The sequence below is a fragment of the Nematolebias whitei genome, chromosome 21 (genome assembly GCF_014905685.2).
Source record: "Nematolebias whitei isolate Nwh7 chromosome 21, NemWhi1, whole genome shotgun sequence".
Classification (NCBI taxonomy): domain Eukaryota; kingdom Metazoa; phylum Chordata; class Actinopteri; order Cyprinodontiformes; family Rivulidae; genus Nematolebias; species Nematolebias whitei.
This window is the reverse complement of record NC_056518.1, coordinates 14,244,281-14,266,112: the sequence shown is the minus strand read 5'-3', so window position 1 is coordinate 14,266,112 and position 21,832 is coordinate 14,244,281. Positions and strand designations below refer to the sequence as shown.

Sequence of the window (21,832 nt, the reverse complement as noted above, 5' to 3'; positions counted from 1 at the left end):
ATATGAAAACGTGGCTATAATGGCAAATTCAAAAAAGTTCAACACAAAAACAACTAGACTTTATTTATTGTACTTTATACTTTACTGTTTTTGTCTTGAACTTTTTTGAATTTACCATGTCCTGGATGACTGAGAATCTTCACCAGCTATTAATGACACAATCGGCTTGCCATAGCTTCCCACCTTTGTTCTGCTCGCTGCTTGGAGCAACTGTCATCAGCTTCATTTGCTGCACCGCCCTGGTGAAATGCAGCTAATTTGACCATTGAAGTGCATTTATTAAGTAAAAGTTCAACACTTACTATAATTTTGAGCAAACAAATAATTGTTTTAGGTGCTTTTCTTGTTAATTTTCGAAGAAATGTGCAGCATTCCTCCTTCCTTTTTTTCCTCCCTCTGCGCACTCCTGGAGCACCGAGGCAGCAAATACTTTTGAAATGCAGCTGATTTGACCATTAAAGTCTTTTATTAAGCAAAAGTTAGACTGAGACACACCTTTACTATAAAGTTGAGCAAACAAATAATTGTTTTTAGTTCTTTATCTTGTTAAATTTAGAAGAAATGAACAGCAGCTCGTCCCTCTGCGCGTGCCCGCTTCCGCCAATTGGGTTTTGAAATGCAGCTGATTTGACCGCCCAAGCGCATTTATTAAGCAAATGTTAGACTGAGACACACCTTTACTATAATTTCGAGCAAACAAATAATTGTTTTTACGTAATTATCTTGTTAAATTTGCACAGCGACTCTTCCTGTGCACGTGCTTACATCCGCGTATCGGGTTTTGAAACACAGCTGATTTGACTGTCAAAGTGCATTTAAGGAAATGTTCAACTGAGATACACCTTTAATATCATTTTGAGCAAAGAAAAGATTGTTTTTAAGTGTTAATCTTGTTAAATTCTTGCTAAAATTCTCTAGTGCACGCTCCTGCGGCTGTCATTTGGCAGCCAATCGATTTTTTGGCACAACACCGGCCCACGTTTCTGGGTTGTCACCGGTGACACCTAATAGATGCAACGTATATGGCGAAGCGACTTATTTATGGATTTTTCCACTTTATTAGACATAATTGGACTGAAGCAACTTATAGGGTGGAGCGACATTTACGATGGAAAATATGGTAAACACAAAAATGTCTATAACAAAGTCCATGCTCAATAATCCAGGTATACAATCCAACATTTTTCAGTCAGGTCTTCTGGACAGTTTCTTTCTTTTTTTGGCCTGAAACGTTTCGCCTTCGATCCAGAAGGCTTCATCAGTCAAGGAAACACACAACACAAAATTGATTCTTCCCCCAACAGCTTACTCCAAAGTGAACAAACCAGTTATGTTGGTGATAAGTTGGTCTCTTTGTCATGTCCCCTCCTTTTGTTCCACTTTGGAGTAAGATGTTGGTGGAAGAATGAGTTTTGTGTTGTGTGTTTCCTTGACTTATGAAGCCTTCCGGATCGAAGGCGAAACATTTCAGCACACAAAAAAAGAAACTGTCCAGATGACCTGACTGAAAATTGTTGGATTGTATACCTGGATTATTGAGCATGGACTTTGTTGTTTTCAACCAGTTTGACACGACTGTCAACAAGGAAGAGGGCCGGCAATGGAGGAGGGGGCGTGACAAAGAGACCAACTTATCACCAACATAACTGGTTTGTTCCACTTTGGAGTAAGCTGTTGGGGAAATAATCAGTTTTGTGTTGTGTGTTTCCTTGACTGATGAAGTCTTCTGGATCCAAGGCAAAATGTTTCGGAAAAAAAAATAAAAACGAAACTGTCTAAAAAATGACCTGACTGAAAAATGTTGGAAAAATGGCTATAGTTCTGTCAGTTTTGCAGTTTTAAGATAAAATCAGATTTGAAAATACAAAACTCACAACAAATGATTATCTTGGTCTAAAAGTCTGGCATGAAAGGTGGCGGGTGATGTGCATTCCTTCAAAAACGCTAGGCTTTTATTTAGCTGCTGTCATGTTTTAGTTTTTTTTTTGTCGTGTTTGTTTGACACCTAATATCACTTGCAATCCTTGTTCTTGGTGTTTCAGCTGATGTTGGCGGGTTTGTTCAAGATCCAGAGCCGGAGTTGTTGGTGCGCTGGTACCAGGCAGCGGCCTTGCAGCCATTTTTCCGAGGTCATTCTGCAATGGTGACAAAAAGACGTGAACCCTGGCTTTTTGGAGAAGAAGTCACAGCAGCTATCCGCACCACCATCCAACAAAGGTAAGCATCTCTAAAACATCTGATGAGCCGGTTATTGTGTATAAATTTATGATGATTGATGATTGATGATGATTATTAATGGTTTTGTTACAGTAACCCAGAAAATAATAACTTAAAAAGTCTACCTTTGTTGTGAAAATGTGTTCATCTGGGAAGACAATGGCTGTCTAGTCATTTTGAGTCTTGGCTGTAATTTGTGATTGTCACTAATTAAGTCACTACTTGAGCCCTTTTTTTTAACAACTTTTGGTTGTTGCACTTTATATGTATTTAGAATTATTTAATTTTATTAAAAAATTCCTCATAAATGCATTGATAAGTGTTCTACCCAGTGAAGTTACCACTTGAGTTATGGCTAAAACCCCACTGCAGCCTCTCCTCTAAGGGGTATATCGGACTAATGCCCCTTTTCCACTGTCACGGCGCGGGTCGGATATTTCCGGCTTGACGTGCGTTTGAGGTCTTTCCACTGTTCCTGTGACCGGCTTGCCTCGCTAAATTCTGGCCCGGCTTCTCAAGGGGTCCGAGCGAGCCGCGCCGTGACGTCAGAAACACTGTCGGTCACTGATTGGTCGGGGGGAGGAGTCTGTGGAGTCTTTCCAAACAACCCGATCCACCATTTTTTCTCTCCCGCTTTCCATTAGCGATAACTCGAGGAGTGTATCTTTTAGTATTTTGAAGCTATATAAAAACAATAGTATCAAAACCGTGGTCAAATGCAGAAGTGCAGGTGTTGTTGTGCTTGGTGGCCGACGAAAAAAGTCAAAGCGAGCTAGATGGAGGATTGGAGGGTGGTTTGGACACGACTACTGCTCTACTTGAACCATTTATAGAAGATGGTGAGTGTTTTCTAACTTTAAACATATTTTAAGTTACTCATCCCATCGGTTCTGAACATATTTTTAACTAACAAAAGAGGCTGATGCCTTAATAGGACAACGTCGGTGCTATGATGCTAAGCTAATTTGCATAAACGCTAACTGTCCTCCGGTCCCGTTTCTCACTGTATTTTATCCAGAACGTCTTTCAGCGCGTGACGGTTCATCTCTAAACTCCACATTAAACCCACCAAGCCTCCCGGCTCCTGCTCCTGCTCCATCAGAGGAGTGAGTCTGCACCTGACAGAGCTCCACTGCAGCCCAGCTGCACCTCACAGAGCAGCACAATGCTGCAGCTTCTGTGCTTGGTAAGAACAGATGCAACTGTTCCACATCCCTTTATTCGTGCCGATAAGGACTTGATTTATTTTATTTTTAAAGTAAAAAACTAAAATGTTGAATAAATACTGAATTGGGATGAAATTATATACTTTGTACACAGGGTCCCAGTTACAGACAACAAAATGTAAAAGAAAAACAGTAATAAGATCTAAGATATGAATTAAGAAAAATATCAACTAAAAAACATCTACTAATAAAACACTAAGCACTAATAGCAGTAAACAATCAAAACAATACGTCAAACAGCAACATGAACTAGAGTTTGTGCAGCCTTATGAATATCTAACACTGTGAAGAATCACATCATGTTGCTGCTGACCAGTTTCATGTTGCTGCTGATCTGTTTCATGTTGCTGCTGATCAGTTTCATGTTGCTGTGTTCATGCATGCTCGTCTGTTCACACAGACTCATGTCCGTGATGCTGTTCGGCATATTGTGTTTAATGTTTTTATGCTATTAGTGCTTATCATATTTTTAGTTGATGTTTTTCTTAGTTCATATCTTAGATCTTATGACTGTTTTTCTTTTATATTTTATTGTTGGATGTAACTGGGACCCTGTGAACATAATTTTGATCCACCACATGTACCACATGTGGTGCGAATGACAAAGAATATCTGCATCTGTATAATACTTTCTGATTCATATATCCATTATCATTTTCATTATTTTTAAATCAATTTATTTTTCATTTTCTTATTTTATCAGTTTATTATGATTAATATATCTATTGTAGCTGTTAGCTGCACCTTTCTTTGTTTTATGCATTTATTCAAAAACAGTATGTAGCTTGAATTAACCACCTTTTTCTTCTTTCTAGTCAAGAGAAAGAGAAAAGAGTCCAGTAAAGAAAAGTCTTATTTCATCACTGAATGAACATGAAGAACTGAACCGGACACAGCAGGAACAACACTTGTGTCTTCTTCTGGATGAAGCCCGTGAGACAAGGGACACACAGATACACAATCATTAGTTGGACGCAGTAGTTTTTATTTTTCTACATTTTTCACTTCTTACTTTTCCTATTAAACAATTTTTTTCTTAAGTGGTGTCCTTGAACATTAAATTTCTAAACATATTTTACAATGTTAAGTGCATATAGTGTTTGTTTAAATTCATACTGGAAGTTGAGAAGAATTTCCAATTGCATTTGATCTTTAATGGATCCTAAGAAAAGTTTACCAGAATCTGCTCAACTGTTATTATGTTATAAATGTTTTGGTTCTAGGATGAAGTGAGACAAAAACAGTCAAAAATTCAGAAAAGACAGTTATCAGTTATCATTTATCAGTTATGGTTTATCGGCCGTACAACTGTGGCCTGAGAGATTCAGCTGAAAGTCCTGGTGCACCTTTTATTTGAACCTGCAGAGATTTGAACAGCTGATCTGAAGCAAACAGGCAGGAGTTCACCTGAACTGACCACTCCTGCTGTGTTTGATGGTCTCCTCCTTCACCATCTGTCCATCCATCCATCCATCCATCCATCCATCCATCCATCCATCCATCCATCATCTTCTGCTTCAGGGTTGTGGGAGCGGCATCTTCACCAGGGAGGCACAGACATCAACAGCCACCTCTTCAACTCTTCTAGGACCCCATGGTGTTTTCAGACCAACTGACTTTTTATTAAGTAATATCCTGATGCTGCTCAATAATCCAGGTAGAAAAATCTAAAAAGTTAAATCTGGTCCTCTGGACATTCACAAAACAAACAATACAGTTTATAATAAATAAACTAAATGTTTTTTGTTTGTTTTGTTTTTTGAATGTCCAGAGGACCAGACTTAACTTTTTTAGATTAATAAGTAATAAATTTATGTTTTTAAATTTAATGAAAGACAAATCTTTAAAATTCAAGGACAAAATTTAACCTAATTGTTTTCAAGTCTGTATCTTATTGTAAAAGCAGTTTCAAAGATTACAGCACAGTGGGATGTTTTGCAATTTTAACATGAACCTTGTGCATATCTGCAAATAATAAAAGTGAAGATATTTTTAATACATCTTTATAGTAAAAATCTACACTAAAATGGAAAACACGTGTATTTAAAGCAGGCAGGAAGGCAGTAAGGTAGGATTATGAATCAGGTTTAAAAGTTACAGTTCATGAGGTACTCCATTAGAGCATGACATCTCTTCCACAACGTCATGTGACAAAACCTTCAGGGTGTTCTTCTTCTAATACGTTTAGTGGTGGCTAGTAAGTAGCTTAAGGGAGCACTACTGCCACCAGGTGGTAAGACGAGTTGGATTCTAGTCCCCGCCTACAGAACCGGTCCAGAAATGTACATGGAAACGCAACAGACCCGAACCGATCTGAACCAACCCGAACTGATCTGATCCGCACTGTGACAGTGGAAAAGGGGCATAATCTAACATTTGGGCTTTACCCAGAGCGACGTTAGGTTAGTTCTGTTTAAGGATGTGTTGGAGGTGATTCACCCAGACTGTTCACGACCATCATTTGCGAGTCACACCCTTGTCTCACCCTGAATGAGATGTCAAGCTCTGGCTGTTCCTCTTTATCCTTAGAGTCCCGCCCACTCTCCTGGGTGGTGAACTGTCGTAGGTTGAGTTCCTCTGCAGGGGAGGGCCTATTAGCTCTATGCCTATCATTCAACGCTTGCCCTATCTCCACAGTCTTAGTGCTCCATTCTTTGGTGTCAGCATTTTTAGCTATCCAATTTTTGACCAGACCTATGGTTCTTTCGGCAACTTCGTTGGCTTGTGGCGTGTAGGGTGGTGAGTAAACACGCATCACCCCAAATGTCCGGCACCAGTGATCAACTTGTGCATTGCGAAAATGTGTTCCATTATCAGTTCTTAGTTCTTTTGGCACACCTAACGACCCACAAACTTGCTCCAGCATGCTGACCACACTGTTCCCGTTAGCCTTTCTTGCTGGTTTCACTATTATGTACCCTGACATTGAGTCTACTAGCACTAGAAGGTATTTTTCTCCCTTCTTTCCAGTGACTCCCATGGGTCCGACAACGTCCATGCACACAGAACCCCATGATGTGATACTCTTAATAGTCTGCCCATCCACTCGGTGTCCTCGCCGTCCTGCGTTGTATTGACCACATACTTCACAGTCCTGTAGCACCTTGCGGACTTGTTTCAAGGGAATCCAGAGCTCCTGATTCTCCAATTCCTTACGTGTAGGCAATACTCCTGCATGTCCTAGGGCCTCATGCACACTCTGTACCACCTGAACCACGTACTCTTCTGGGACCCTCCTACCCTGGGAGGTGCTGTCCCACTTCTCGATCCTGACAAAAACAATCTTTCTTTGCTGAGCATATCGATCCACTTCATAATTTCCCTGCCAGTGCTTTCCTTCTCTGGTGTGGGATTTTTGGTGCTCTATTTCTAACTGTAGCCTTAGCTCAACTATTTTCTTCCACAAGTCATGATGAGCCACTTTTCCCTTTGCACTCTCAAATCCATTCTCTTCCCAAATGGATAAATCCTCTTTCAGGGCTTGTGCGCAATAATAGCTGTCGGTTACGATTCTTGCTGTCTTTATTTTTCTGTCAGTTAAAGCAGTCCTTCCAGTACCGCTGTTACTTCCCCGGTTTGGGCACTTCCTGGAACTCTCCCTCTTCTATGGCAGCACTCGTTTTCATGTTGTTTTAGGATAAACCCCCAATGTGCAACCTGATCGAATCCCTTTTTGGATCCGTCTGTGTAGAGGGTCCATTCATTTGGTTTTGGTTCCGTAGGTGTCGCTTTCGTCGCCTTTTTGTCAGCCGGTTGTGCAGGTCCTATCTCCAAATCGGGATCCAGAAGGATGTCTTCCCATCTTCCCCACCGTGTGTTTGTGGCTTTGGTACTCTCCAACGTTCCCTTTCTGAGATATTTGTGCTCTTGGCTTTGTGTGACAACTTTGACTGGCTGTCCTTGAGCCAAATCTTTCAGCGTTCCCCAATACCTTGCAAGCACTGCTAGTTCTTTTTCTTCTTGGGGGAACTTCTTCTCGACTGAGGTTAGGGTGTAACTCCAGAGAGTTACTCGTACGCCATTGTCATTTTTTACTTTAATCATGGCATCGTCATCTTCACAACTGACTTCAGCCACTAGTTTTGTCATCAGGCTTCTTGGTTCTAGTCTCACTGCTTCTTGTATTTTTGTCTTAAGTTCTTTTAAGTCTTTTTGATTTGTAGCGGACCACACCCAAGTTAATTTGCTTCTCAGTTCCTCTTCTTCCTTTTTCCTCAGGCAGGCATACGATGGTCTGGCATATTTTTGATAGTTAGGGACACGATCCCTCACATAATTACATAGTCCCAAGATTTTCTGCAAATCGTTTTCAGATTCAGGAGGTTAGATTTGTTCCAACTTTTCCCGGTAACCCTCTGAGAGCCCCAGATCAGCTGTTACTTGAAACCCCAGATAGTTTACTTGGAACTGACCAAATTGACATTTTTTCTAGTTCAGTTTCAGCCCTGCTTCTGTTACTCTCCTCACTACTTGTGCCAATCTTTTCAGGTGTTCCTCTTCAGTGTCATCTGCAATAAACATATCATCGATGTAGATTGGGGCACCTAGGTCTCTGAGCACCTCCATTACAGCTGACTGAAACACATTCGGGTAGTTTTTTTACCCCTGTGGTAGTTGTTGCCAGACGTAGCTTTTCCCTTGATGAGTGAAAGCTGTTTTTCCTTGTGATTGTTTAGCTAGCCTAAGGGAGAAGAATCCATTTGCCAGATCAATGTAGGACTTGTACTTTTTTACTTGCAGCGTTTTTAAAGTTCCTTGTGGGTAAATCAGGCTCGCTCAGTTGGCTACTGTTCGTCGATTTAGGGCCTTAAAGTTGATTACTGGTCTTCAACCCCCTCCAGCTGACTCTGGTTTCTTCACAGCTTGAATGGGGTTGTTTGTGATAGGATTAATTTCTTCTCTAATAATCCCTAGAGCACTTAATTCTCTTACAGTTTTATTAATTTCCTCGACTGCTCCAGGGTTCAAGGGGTATTGTCGTACAGGTGGATGTACTCCTCCCTCGATGAGGTGCACAAATTTGGGACCGAGGTCCCCACATTCATTCTTGAACCTGGCCATTGAAGCTGATTCAATCATTTGTTTCAACTTTTCTTTACCAGCTGGGGAGAAGTCGCTCTCATTTACCTTTTGTTTTATCACTTCAGGAATATTAACAGGCTTATACCAGTCTTCAACTACCTGTTTTTCATGTGTGGGTCCTATTTTCACCAACCTTGACATGAGCTTTTCCATATATCTGTTTAATATACTGTAATTCTTTTTTGGTTTACCTAAGTCATTTAAATCTCTTGTTGTTATGAGATTATAGGGTCATTTTACCCATACTATTCCTTGCCATATTCCGAAGGGCATTTTGTCCACGGTCCCGTTGGCTAACTGAACCGTGAGGTGTCCTTTGGTCTTCAGGTCTCTGCAGGTCATGGACACCTCGGCCCCGGTGTCTATTAGATAGGGTTCTCCATCCACTTTAGTGTAGATTTCGTCTCCATCCCAATAGGCGTTCTCCAGGGTGACCCGCGGCCTTTCAGCCATTACTTAGCTGGCCCTCCACTTCCCTTCATGCGGGATTCATGGAGGGCTTTCTTTTCTTCAGGCATGAGTTTGGCATACTCTTCAGGAGACATGAACTTTCCTCACTTTTGGGGCGTAGAGGTTGATGCAGGAGTTTGATATTTCTTAGGTTGTTCATCTCTGTATCGTGGCTCTGATGGTCTTGGGGGTCATTCTTTGAATTGTCTCTGCGGTAGAGCTTTGAGAGAGGCCTTCACTTGAGTCTTTTCACTCTGCTTGGTCTCTTTTTTCCTACTTTCCTCCCAATACTTTTGTTCTAGATCATACAACTTCACTGCTTGATCTAATTGGGGAACTATAGTTTCATGTAGGGGCATTTTAGCGAAATTGATCTCCCCTCTTCTCCCTTGTGTCACTATTCTTAATGCTTTTACATATCTGGTGAGTGGAAGCACCTGTTTCAGCTGATACCAGACCGGCGTGAGGCATTGTCCTTGATCCATGCACACCTTGGCTCTTTGAATCTGTGAGTCTTCATCGTCCATGTCTTCTAGAACCAGCCATTCGTAATGACTTTGAGCTGATTCCCCCTTGCCTACTGGGTTCATGGTGACATGACCCAGCCACAGCTTTCTAGCTGCATCACAGTCAGTAGAGTTGACTATCATGGGCCACACGTCCTTGATGTAATCCTCATTACTCTCTTCTGGTCTTTTCTCTCTCACCAACGTTTTCAGTTTTTTGTACTCACGATAACTGTCAGCATCTGAGCTAGAGGTTTGACATTGATTCATTCGTTCAGGCTCGGGAGCCAACTGGTATGCGTGAGATGACTGATGCATCTCGATCTGGAACGGCTCATCCTCCTCGTCAGCCGATATCTCATCTTTAAGTTTCTTTTCTGTTTCCTGAGCATATTTGTAGGCCGTTTTCTTCTTTCTCCTCAACATTACATCGTGTGCTGTTCCCAAATAAGCTGATCTAAACTTATTGGTCATGGGCTGACAAGCTGCTAAGGTTGGGAAGGAAAGCATCATTAAAACATTAGTCCATTCTCCGAAGGTGTTCCACTGTTTCTTCCAACCTGTCTGTCCACACTGATGGAATGTCATAATGATTTTGTCCGGCTTCGGGTATCTAGGTCCGACGCCCATCACTTGCTTGCACCGGTCCCCACGTCAAATCTCTAGCCGCTTTTTCTGAAACTTTATACACATGGAATATTTCTACTGTTTTCTTTATACCCTTTCTTTGCCCCATTCTCAGTGGCTTATAGATGGCTCCTGTCTGGCCGGCCACGGATTCTAAGCTGGCACTGCCCTCATTTTCCGTGTCTTCTTCATCTTGTTCTGCCTGTTTTCCTCCTTGTGAGGCTTCACTGTCACTTCGCTCACTGTCTCCGTTTAACGGTTCCATCTTTGCTGAGGCTTTCCATGATGGTCTTTCCTGTTGTTGTCTTTGACCATTCTGCCCCTTTTTTGCGATGGAATCATCCAGCCGCTTCCCCATGGGTGTGGTTATTGATGATATCGGGTTTTGGGAGTCATCCCATATAGGGTCTCGGTCTTTCCCTGTATCTGGTAATGTTGACAGTTTCTCTCCATTTCCTTTTTCTCTTTTTGGGTCACTTTTGGGCTGTTTCTTCTCTGCCATAATGGCCAAAAGCCTAGTTTCTCTATCTTCGTACAGTTTTGTCGGGGTCACTACAACTAACTCTTTTAGTAACGCTTCAGGAGGCATTGCTTTTGCCAAATAGTTTGTAGTATTGTTACTCTTTCTGCTGCCTCCCATTGTAGATTGTGTGATCTTAATCTATCTATGTACATCACTACCCGCCTAAAACTGCAGGCTATGGCTTTGCTTATCCCTTTCCTAAAGGCTATTAACATTTCTTTCATATACCCCTCTAGGCTCTCTGCTTCCTTGTAGCTCTTAATTGGGACATGTATTACGGCATAATATGGGAGATCTGCTCCGCTGGTCAGGTCTATCTTTGGCCCTTCGTCCTTTAGTTCTGCTTTAAGATGTCTTAAGTCGAACTGGTATTTGGGTCCAGCCAACTTCTTTAAAGCTTTCCTAAAGGTGGAGTTGTGGATCTTGTAGGTGTGGTTGGTGAATATCAGCAACCTATCCGCTTCTAATGTCCAGGGGCTCCCTATCAGCTGATACACCCGGGTTCCATTTTGAAATTTTATGACCTGGGCTTCCTCAGGCACTGGGTTGAGGTACTTTTTATTCTTGCCCCAACCAGAGCCAAGTTCAGACTTTGCTTTTATATTGTTCTTTTTAGTTTTCTTCTTCCTTGGGGTATTTCTGAGTTCTTCTTCTGAACTCTCACCCAGGTCTTTGTGCTGGCTTGGCTGATTTTTGGGTTTTTCATACAGAGTTTGTACTTTTGATCTTTGCAGTTGTCCTGTGCCCTGAGCATTACTTTTGATCATTAGGGTTTTCATTCAGCCCTCCCTGGGCTGCCACCTTACCGTGGTGGAGGGGTTTGAGTGTCCCAATGATCCTAGGAGCTATGCTGTCAGGGGCTTTATGCCCCTAGTAGGGTCACCCATGGCAGACAGGTCCTAGGTGAGGGACCAGACAAAGTGCATCCCAAAAACCCCTTTGATGAGAAAAATAAACGGACCTAATGTTCCCTTGCCCGGACATGGGTCACCGGGGCCCCACTCTGGAGCCAGGCCTGGAGGTGGGGCCCGCGGGCGAGCGCCTGGTGGCCGGGCTTTTACCCATGGAGCTCGGCCGGGCACAGCCCGAAGAGGAGACGTGGGTCCCCCTTCCCATGGGCTCACCACCTGTGGGACGAGCCAAAGGGGTCGGGTGCAATGTGGGATGGGTGGTGGCCGAGGGCGGGGACCCTGGCAGTCTGATCCTCAGCTACAGAAGCTGGCTATTGGGACGTGGCATGTCACCTCACTGGTGGGGAAGGAACCTGAGCTGGTGTGTGAGGCTGAGAGGTTCTGGTTAGAAATAGTCGGACTCACCTCTACGCATGGCTCAGGCTCTGGAACCAGTTTCCTTGAGAGGGGCTGGACACTCTTCCACTCTGGAGTTGCCCCTGGTGAGAGGCACCGAGCAGGCGTGGGCGTAGTTATTGCCCCCCAACTTGGTGCCTGTGTGTTGGGGTTCACCCCGGTGAATGAGAGGGTGGCCTCCCTCCGCCTACGTGTGGGGGGACGGGTTCTGACTGTCGTTTGTGCTTATGCACCAAACGGCAGTTCGGATTATCCACACTTTCTGGAGTCCTTGGAGGGGGTACTGGAAAGTGCACCTTCTGGGGACTCCCTTGTTCTGCTGGGGGACTTCAATGCTCATGTGGGCAATGACAGTGAGACCTGGAGGGGTGTGGTTGGGAGGAACGGCCCCCCTGATCTGAACCAGAGTGGTGTTCTGTTGTTGGACTTCTGTGCTCGTCATGGATTGTCAATAACGAACACCTTGTTCAAGCATAAGGGTGTCCATATGTGCTCTTGGCACCAGGACACCCTAGGCCGCAGTTCGATGATTGACTTTGTCATCGTCTCATCTGATCTGCGGCCACATGTCTTGGACACTCGGGTGAAGAGAGGGGCGGAGCTATCAACTGATCACTACCTGGTGGTGAGTTGGCTCCGATGGTGGGGGAGGATGCCGGTCAGACCTGGCAGACCCAAACGTATTGTGAGGGTTTGCTGGGAACGTCTGGCAGAGTCTCCTGTGAGACGGAGTTTCAACTCCCACCTCCGGGAGAACTTTGAACATGTTCCGAGGGAGGTGGGGGACATTGAGTCTGAGTGGACCATGTTTCGTGCCTCTATTGTCGAGGCGGCTTACCAGAGCTGCGGCCGCAAGGTTGTTGGTGCCTGTCGTGGCGGCAACCCTCGAACCCGATGGTGGACATTGTCGGTGAGGGATGCTGTCAGGCTGAAGAAGGAGTCCTATCGGGCCTTTTTGGCCTGTGGGACCCCGGAAGCAGCTGATGGGTACCGGCAGTCCAAGCGACATGCGGCTCGGGTGGTTGCTGAGGCAAAATCTCGGGCATGGGAAGAGTTCGGAGAGGCCATGGAGAACAACTTCCGCACGGCTTCGAGACGATTCTGGTCCACCATCCGGCGTCTCAGGGGGGAAAGCGGTACGCCACCAACACTGTTTATAGTGGGAGTGGTGTGCTGCTGACCTCAACTCGGGATGTTGTGGGTCGGTGGGCGGAATACTTTGAAGACCTCCTTAATCCCACTGGTACGTCTTCCACTGAGGAAGCGGAGCCTGGGGACTCTGGGTCGGGCCCTCCAATCTCTGGTGCTGAGGTCACCGAGGTGGTTAAAAAGCTCCTCGGTGGCAAGGCCCCAGGGGTGGATGAGATTCGCCCGGAGTTCCTAAAGGCTCTGGATGTTGTAGGGTTGTGTTGGCTTACGCGACTCTGCAATATTGCGTGGACATCGGGGGAAGTTCCCCTGGATTGGCAGACCGGGGTGGTGGTCCCCCTATTCAAAAAGGGGGACCGTAGAGTGTGTTCCAACTACAGGGGAATCACGCTCTTAAGCCTCCCTGGTAAGGTCTATTCGGGGGTTCTGGAGAGGAGGGTCCGTCGGATAGTCGAACCTCGGATTCAGGAGAAACAGTGCGGTTTTCGTCCTGGCCGTGGAACACTGGACCAGCTCTACACTCTCAGCAGGGTCCTGGAGGGTGCGTGGGAGTTTGCCCAACCAGTCTACATGTGCTTTGTGGACTTGGAGAAGGCGTTAGACCGCGTCCCTCGGGGGGCCCTGTGGAGGGTACTTTGGGAGTATGGGGTACCGGGCCCTTTGATACGGGCTGTTAGGTCCCTGTATGACCGGTGTCAGAGCCTGGTCCGCATTGCCGGCAGTAAGTCGGGCTTGTTCCCGGTGAGAGTTGGACTCCGCCAAGGTTGCCCTTTGTCACCGATTCTGTTCATAACTTTTATGGACAGAATTTCTAGGCGCAGCCAAGGTGTTGAGGGGATCCGTTTTGGTGGCCTTAGGATTGCATCTCTGCTTTTTGCAGATGATGTGGTCTTATTGGCTTCATCAGATCGTGATCTACAGCTTTCGCTGGAGCGGTTCGCAGCCGAATGCGATGCGGCCGGGATGAAGATCAGTCCCTCCAAATCCGAGGCCATGGTCTTGAGCCGGAAAAGGGTAGAGTGCCCTCTCCGGGTCAGGGAGGAGGTCCTACCCCAAGTGAAGGAGTTCAAGTATCTTGGGGTCTTGTTCACGAATGAGGGAAAAATGGAGCGTGAGATCAATAGGCGGATAAGTGCAGCATCTGAAGTGAAGCGGGCGCTGTACAGGTCTGTCGTGGTGAAGAGAGAGCTGAGTCAAAAGGCGAAGCTCTCAATTTACCGATCGATCTACGTTCCCACCCTCATCTATGGTCACGAGCTTTGGGTTGTGACCGAAAGAATGAGATCTCGGATACAAGTGGCCGAAATGAGTTTTCTCCGCAGGGTGTCTGGGCTCTCCCTTAGAGACAAGGTGAGAAGCTCGATCATCCGGGAGGGACTCGGAGTAGAGCCGCTGCTTCTCCATGTCGAGAGGAGCCAGTTGAGGTGGCTTGGGCATCTGTTTAGGATGCCTTCTGGACGCCTCCCTGGTGAGGTGTTCCGGACTTGTCCCACCGGAAGGAGGCCCAGAGGAAGACCCAGGACACGCTGGAGGGACTATGTTTCTCGGCTGGCCTGGGAACGCCTCGGGATTCCCCCGGAAGAGCTGGCCCAAGTGGCTGGGGAGAGGGAAGTCTGGGCCTCCCTACTTAGGCTGCTACCCCCGCGACCCGACCCCGGATAAGCGGAAGAAAATGGATGGATGGTTTTCATTTTTTACACCAGCCTTTGAGCCAACTCCTCCATTTGCTGTTCTGTTTCAGTGCTCTCCGATTCATCATCGGACTGTAACTCATCATCTGATTTTTGTTTTCCTCCATCCTCCAGCGTGTTTCTTATTCCACTCGGGCCTGCTGCTTGGGCTCAAGCTGAGAGGAATACATGTGACGCTGGGGGATACTGCTGTTGGCTTTGTTCATCATTGTCTGGAGTGCGCCCTTTTGCTGCCTCTTCTATTCTTGTCATGTCTTCGTATGAAGGGCCTTCCCTTGCGTCTTTGTTCGCAACCTCTTCTTCTGTCTCGTTATTCTCGTCCTCCCAGATGCTTTGCTGACTGCGGACGTTCTTTAGGTCTTTGTTTGCTTTTTTATATGCCCACATCCTTTTCAACTCATCTTCATATATTGTATATCTTGCAGCTGCTGTTGCTTTGGAGTTTACTAACGCTCCCTCCAGGCCCGTTGCCTTGGATATCATTTTTACTATAGGGTCATAGTTAGTCGATGGACTAATAACGGTGGCAAGGGATTCACACATTGGGACCCGTCAGTGCAAGAAAGATTTAGAGAGTAATCTAATAAAAGATGATCTCTTGGTGCCGAGGCTAACTGAGTACAGATTTTCCTGATGCACGCCTTTTTCCTCGACGCTCGGTAAGTCTTTCCTGATGCATGTCTACTCTTTTAAGGGCTCCTTATCTAAGGAATGTCAGGGCCCACCCAGGGACGCCATGTTCTTCTACCCAGTGAAGTTATCACTTGAGTTATGGCTAAAAACCCACTGCAGCCTCTTCTCTAAGGGGTATATTGGACTATTCTAACACTTGGGCTTTACCCAGAGTGACATTAGGCTAGTTCTGTTTAAGGCTGTGTTGGAAGTGATTCACCCAGATTGTTCACGACCATCATTTGCGAGCCACACCCTTGTCTCACCCCGTTACTCGTTCAACCTAGTAGCCGGGGTTAAATTGTTGATCACGGGGAAACTGGCATTTTGGCCGCTCACTTCCTATTGTAGAACTGCAATTGTTACCAATCTGGTAGTTTTTAGAATCTAGGCACAAGATTCCAGGGTATTGTTCGATCCAAACTGTGAAACCTTTAAAAACCTTCTTTTTGATGAAATTGAACCAAGCTTTCCAACTTTTTGAGTACGAATATGTAGAAATGATAGTCCAGAATTTTACATTTTATGCTTTGCTTTAATTAGGGATTTGCAGGGGTATAGTGTTATCAGCACATTATAATTGGTTACATTTGATCATTTAAAAAAATTAATGACAGAGAGTTCATGTCTGGTTCCAGGGAGTGTCTTATTAGTCAAGTGAGACGATCAGGGTCCTGGAGTGTCCACTAAGGCGAGGCTCTCCTGGCTCCGATGAGCTAAGTTAGAGAATCTTGTCTCCTAATGCCTAGGTTTTCATTTCAGAGCAGCCTATTCCCACAAAAATAGACTAACATGCACTTGGAGCCCCAAAGCATGTTAAATCCCCACAAACCCCTAATCACTGTCTAATGAACCAACTAAGTTTTTAGCTAGACCTGTTACAATCCACCTTGACAGCACACAGATTATGTGGTAACTTTTCAAGTAGGCTGGAAGCAGGACAACACTCTCAATCTCACCCTTCTTCTTAATTATAGGAACACTGTTACTTCATATGGGCAGCACGGTGGCGCAACTGGTAGAGCTGCTGCCTCTCAGCGAGCAGGTCCTTGGTTCAAACCCCGGTCCAGGGGCCTTTCTGGGTGGAGTTTGCATGTTCTCTCCGTGCATGCTTGGGTTTTCTCCGGGTGCTCGGGTTTCCTCCCACAGTCCAAAAACATGCATGTTAGACTGATTGGTAACTCTAAATTGTCCCTAGGTGTGAGTGAGAGAGTGAATGTTTGTTTGTCTCGTTTGTCTCTATGTGGCCCTGTGATGGACTTGCGACCCGTCCAGGGTGTACTCCGCCCCTCGCACAGTGATTGCTGGACATGGGCACCAGCGACCCCCGTGACCCAAAATGGAATAAGCGGGTAAAGATAATGGATGGATGGATGTTACTTCATATAAAATTTAGCATTTGGACAATATGTTAGGGGTCGCTCACCATTTCAGCCCGAAGACTTTTGGAAAATGGCACGATAAATCTCTCATCAAGAGCCCTGGAAGAAATCTCCCTTAAGTCCCCAAAAGCTGTCCTAATCCCGAGGGATCTGGTCTGGTGTCAGCTCGGCTGAACGAAAGAATATTCCTATCTTGATGAAAAAGAAGTCTTCTTTGAGCTATTCCAGCTCCCTGTGAGTGGCTCCTGGGGGTGAAGCTATATTGTCCTAATCCTTCGACTCCACGGTCCGTTCAGCCCCGACTTGCCAGTAGGCTTGGGGTTATTTTCTGATTGGACTTAGTTCTTTAGGAAGGTCGGCCCTCTGGTAAACATTTAGACTGTCTCCAAACTGTGCCCTTATAAGGTATTGAGTTGTATTGTTCCTCTGCTTCTCAGCTCACAAGCTTACAAGTTACCAACACATGATTCTTTCTACAGCCTGTCCTTTTAATGGTAATGTGCAGCTTTGCTCGGCTTCTACATGTACTGCTGTTCTGATTAGGTCAGCCGTTTGCAACATTCCAAGGGAAATGTAACCTTTCCCCCAGAATGCAGCTGGCTCCCTTTACTGCTGTTTTAAAGATGTCAACTCACCACTTTTTCCTTCTCCCAGACCACAGCATGAACTCATATAGCATTTCATTTTATACAGTATAAATTATTTCACTTCACCCTAAACACAGGATGTAGGACAACTTGTTACAATCACATAATAATCAATGCATAGAAAACAATTCTTCTATGATCACATCACAGAGAGTACAAATCTGTTACTTGGAAGCCTCTGGCAGATACGATTTCACCAATAAACGACATTACTTGACATAAGTCTTCAAATCATTGAAAAACCTTGCAAAATCTACTTAAGCACATTTATTTATTTTAATTTTTGAAGTACTGTTTTCTAGTTTTGGCTTTTAGCTATTGTTTTGCTGGGTTTAGTGTTTAACTGTTTTTCTATTTTTAGTTTTAGTTACTGTTTTGCTAATTTTAGCTTTTTCTTAGTTGTTTCAACTTTAACTTTCTAGTTTTAGCCTTTTCAACAATATTCAGCAGTAATTCAGCATTCACACTGCAAATCTAATAAAAGTGGAGTAAATGTATGAAAGATCACTTACTGAGTATTTGACATTGTCATCTGAGCAACCTGTCCTCTGCCCTCAGGTACTGTTTGTTGCCATATTGGTACACACTTTTCCACAAAGCTCACACCTCTGGACAGCCTCCAGTCAGGTCAGTGTTGCTGCCCTCTGCTGTTCAGTTGTAGTACTGCAACTGCACAAATATCCAATTACTGTAATTATTATCTTGTAGCCTGAACATGTTGAAACACTAGTGCTCGTCATTGCACAGATCTTTGCTGAAAATGTAGCATTGACTGTTGGAGTTTACATTTTTGGTCTGTTTGCAAAATACCTCATGAACCAATGGATGAATTTTGATGTAACTTTCAAAAAATAATCTTTAGATGTTCATCTGCATGAGACTGAGCATAACATTATTTTAAAGATTTGACCAAAACAGCTACAACTCTGTCATTTGTCAACATCAGATGATCTTAAAACTCTGTCACAAAAGCAGACGGGCGATATGCATTCCTTCACAGCGTATTTTGCCTCTACTTATCACCTTGTTTACTTGTGGGACTAACAAGCTGTTTGATTTACTCTACAGGCCTCTGTGGGTGGAGTTTCCACAAGAAGAGGAGACTTTCACAGAGGACTCTCAGTACATGATTGGTGATGACCCTTCTTTATTTTTGCATTAACATGCAGTACAGCCTAAAATTTACAAGTTGTACTTTGTTTTGTTTCATGCAGGAGGAGCACTGCTGGCTTGTCCTGTAACAGAACCAGGAGTTCAAGACGTTAAGATTTTTCTTCCTGGTAGTGCTGAGGTAAAATAATCACTATGTATATATATGTGGTTATATTATTATTGTGTTATACTGTGCTGTAGATGTTAAAGATAGTTTTTTCCTTCTAGGTTTGGTATGATATCTACTCTGGTAAGGCGTACATTGGAGGCAGAGCTTTGATTCTTCCAGTCACGCTGGACACAGTTAGTGTTCACTTTCATTTCATCAGTCTACCGTTCACTGGAGTGTCATCTGTCTCATATTATATAGATACGATTGTAAAAGCCTTTAAGACCCAGTTTGATGTTTGCTCTGTACAGGTTCCGGTGTTTCAGCGGGGTGGCTCGATGGTCTGTAGATCAACAGGAAGTGGCACGTGCACGGCTGACTTCCAGCTGTTGCCTCATGCTGTCACCGTGGCTTTAAACTGCCAGGTAACAGCTGGGAGAGTTGATGAATCTGATTTTTCAGTCTGTTGTCCTGATGTTTATCTCACTTGCATTATGTGTTAGATATGAATAATCTTTTTTTTTCCCTTGTGCTGTCCGGCATTGTGACACTTAGAATTATTGTCTGAGTGTCAAAGTGATGCCCAACAGATTTACTTTCACAAGCAGAGCATTATGGCTGGCCTTAATGCTCCACTTGATATATAAATTCAATTTTATTAGAATTTGCTTTGGGTTTATTTCAGATGTAATGGACATGGGGATGAAAAACAAAGAGGAAAACAAAGCAGAAAAGTGAGAGAAGGGTTAAAAGGTAAAGAAGGAGATAGGAATAGAGGAGAGAGAGAGAGAGGGATAAAGAGAACACAAATCAACATCATTGAAGTCTGCCTCTAGACCTGCGGAAAAACAAAAAACAAAAAAAACAAGTCAAAACCGAGAAACCACAACAACAAACAACATATATAATGATACTTATACCATCATTAGAAAGTATTTTATACAGTACATGGTAATACAAGATCTATTTAGTGGCCACCACAACCCAACTGAGCGTGTATCTGATAAACATCTGAATCTAAACACCTGTGTGAGCATGCTTGTCACTATAACGTTTCTCCATAAAAATGTTCAATAGTGGATGTGGAGACCCACAGATCCGTTCCCACAGGACACGATGTTAACACAGGGAAGACCGGAACCACAGACACACAGTGGTCCCCAAGCCCGGAGTTCCGGGAGTCCCCCAACAGGGACACCCGCACCCCCCAGAGAGAGAAGCAAAGGGAAGCCCTGGGCGATCCCCAGCAACCACAATGCAGAAACCCCAGGAGGCTGCAGCGATGAGTCCACAGGCCCCGCCGGCAACCCGCCCCTTGAGAGTAGATCCGGTCATGGACACCCAGCCCAGAGTCCTGAGGTCATAGCACCCCCCAACAGAGGCCGGACAGAGCCAGGGCACCCAGGCCCCAGCAGGCAGCCACAAGGGCGGGCCTGCACACACCCCACTACCCAGCCCCAGATGCTGAGAGCTACCAATGCACCGGCGGCGGCGGGGCCCACCACCGGAGGGGAGCACAACAGGGGGAAGTAGACCCCACATTAAATGGGGGGCCCAAATTGATCCAAGAGAGGGGACCACCTAAAACCCAACTTGAGACATTAACCGGCACACAGAGACAGCCCAACAGAGCCTCTGTCAGGCTGTCCATGCGCCCCACCCACCCAACAGCGACTGCAAGTCGGCCCCAGGCGGGGGCCAGAGCAGCAGGGTGCAGCAGCTGAGGAAGGCCGGCCCAGCACACCAATGATCAGGCACCCCAAAAGCCCCATACCACAGGCCCGGAGAGGCCCCGGCATGCCACCCCCTCCCCCCCCCCCCCCCCACACACACACACAGCCCTCCCCACCGCGAATGTCACATCAGGCCGACCAGCCAGCACCCAGTCAAAGCAAAGCCGCGCCCCCGACCACCGCAATACACAACCAACGACCAACACACACAACTAGAGCCGACCCCCCGCCGGAACCCGTTAGCCACCCCAGCCAAAGGGCCGGCCATTGCAACCAGGAACCCTGATCAACAGATCCAAACAACCCAGGGAGAACCGGAGCACCGGCCCCACCCCCAATTGCCCCCCAAGGCCAAACGCCCACCCACATCCCAGACCCCAACCAGGCAGCCTACTCCTCCTCCCTGCCCCCGACCTCAAATGTCAAACAGAGAACTAAGGCTTTAGGGGAAATATATATATATATATATATATATATAAATAATTAACAGGAAGACCCAACTCCTCCCTCCTCCCACTCAAATAAGGTGTTGATGCATGTTGTTATATAGGATGTTTAAAATGGGGGGGATGAGGCGGCGACTGGCACAGACTCACCCCCTCCCCAGAGAGTAGGTAGTTCCCGTTCACCTCCCCAACCCTCGCCCAGAACCCTAAATGTCTACATGCTACATATGAGAGTGGGCACAGGTCCCGAAGGTGAGAATGATTACACATCCCACCACCTACAGTATATGCCAGCGTGTGCCCACTCCAGACCCTATATATATAATTTCTTCCCAGGCTCTCATTGAGGTGGCAGCTTCTGTTTCTCCTCCCCCGTTTTCCTTCTTCTTGCTCTGCTCTGTGTGTGTCTGAAGCGCCTGGGTCTCATCTCCCGAACATAAATTAAGAAGACTATGGATTTGGTATCGTGGGCGTTCAACTCTATTGATAAGATTTTTTCATCAAAACGACAAGGTCCTGGAGAACCGGCGTGTCCAGCTGAGACTCACGCTGTGGGGTACGTCATGGATTCGTGGGGAGTGTGGCAGATGATGTGCATCACAGTTTTGTCTCAGGAGGATGTTGAAGACGTTTACATATTTGGATTTATGATAGCAGGGACTCTGCTTTTTGGCATCGGCGGGGCTCTGTTTTATCGACTTTTGAAGAAGACAGTGGGAGCAGTTTCGGCCATGGAAAAGCTTCCGAGTCAGTGTGAAGGTCTGGTCCTCGCTGTGGGAACTTTAAATCGTCTGGTTTACAAGCATAACCGTAAGGTGGAGGCGATTGAGAATCGCAGACCACCTGCGGCTTCTGGGACTCGTCAGCGTGGTGGGTTCGACCTTGAAGGAGACTCATAGCATGGATCAGTGGA

At 45.4% G+C, this 21,832-nt stretch overlaps 1 protein-coding gene across 1 annotated transcript in view; it reads left to right on the top strand.

The window, feature by feature from the left end:
- Window positions 1-1,906: 1,906 nt before the first annotated feature.
- The window catches only part of ganc (glucosidase, alpha; neutral C), a 22,772-nt gene continuing 2,846 nt past the window's right edge, over window positions 1,907-21,832 (top strand). Inside the window, exons 1-7 of the mRNA XM_037695331.1 lie at window positions 1,907-1,913; window positions 2,043-2,217; window positions 18,038-18,106; window positions 18,548-18,612; window positions 18,694-18,770; window positions 18,860-18,934; window positions 19,052-19,165. Coding sequence (XP_037551259.1) covers window positions 1,907-1,913; window positions 2,043-2,217; window positions 18,038-18,106; window positions 18,548-18,612; window positions 18,694-18,770; window positions 18,860-18,934; window positions 19,052-19,165 — 582 coding nt within the window. The remainder of the gene's footprint in view (window positions 1,914-2,042; window positions 2,218-18,037; window positions 18,107-18,547; window positions 18,613-18,693; window positions 18,771-18,859; window positions 18,935-19,051; window positions 19,166-21,832) is intronic.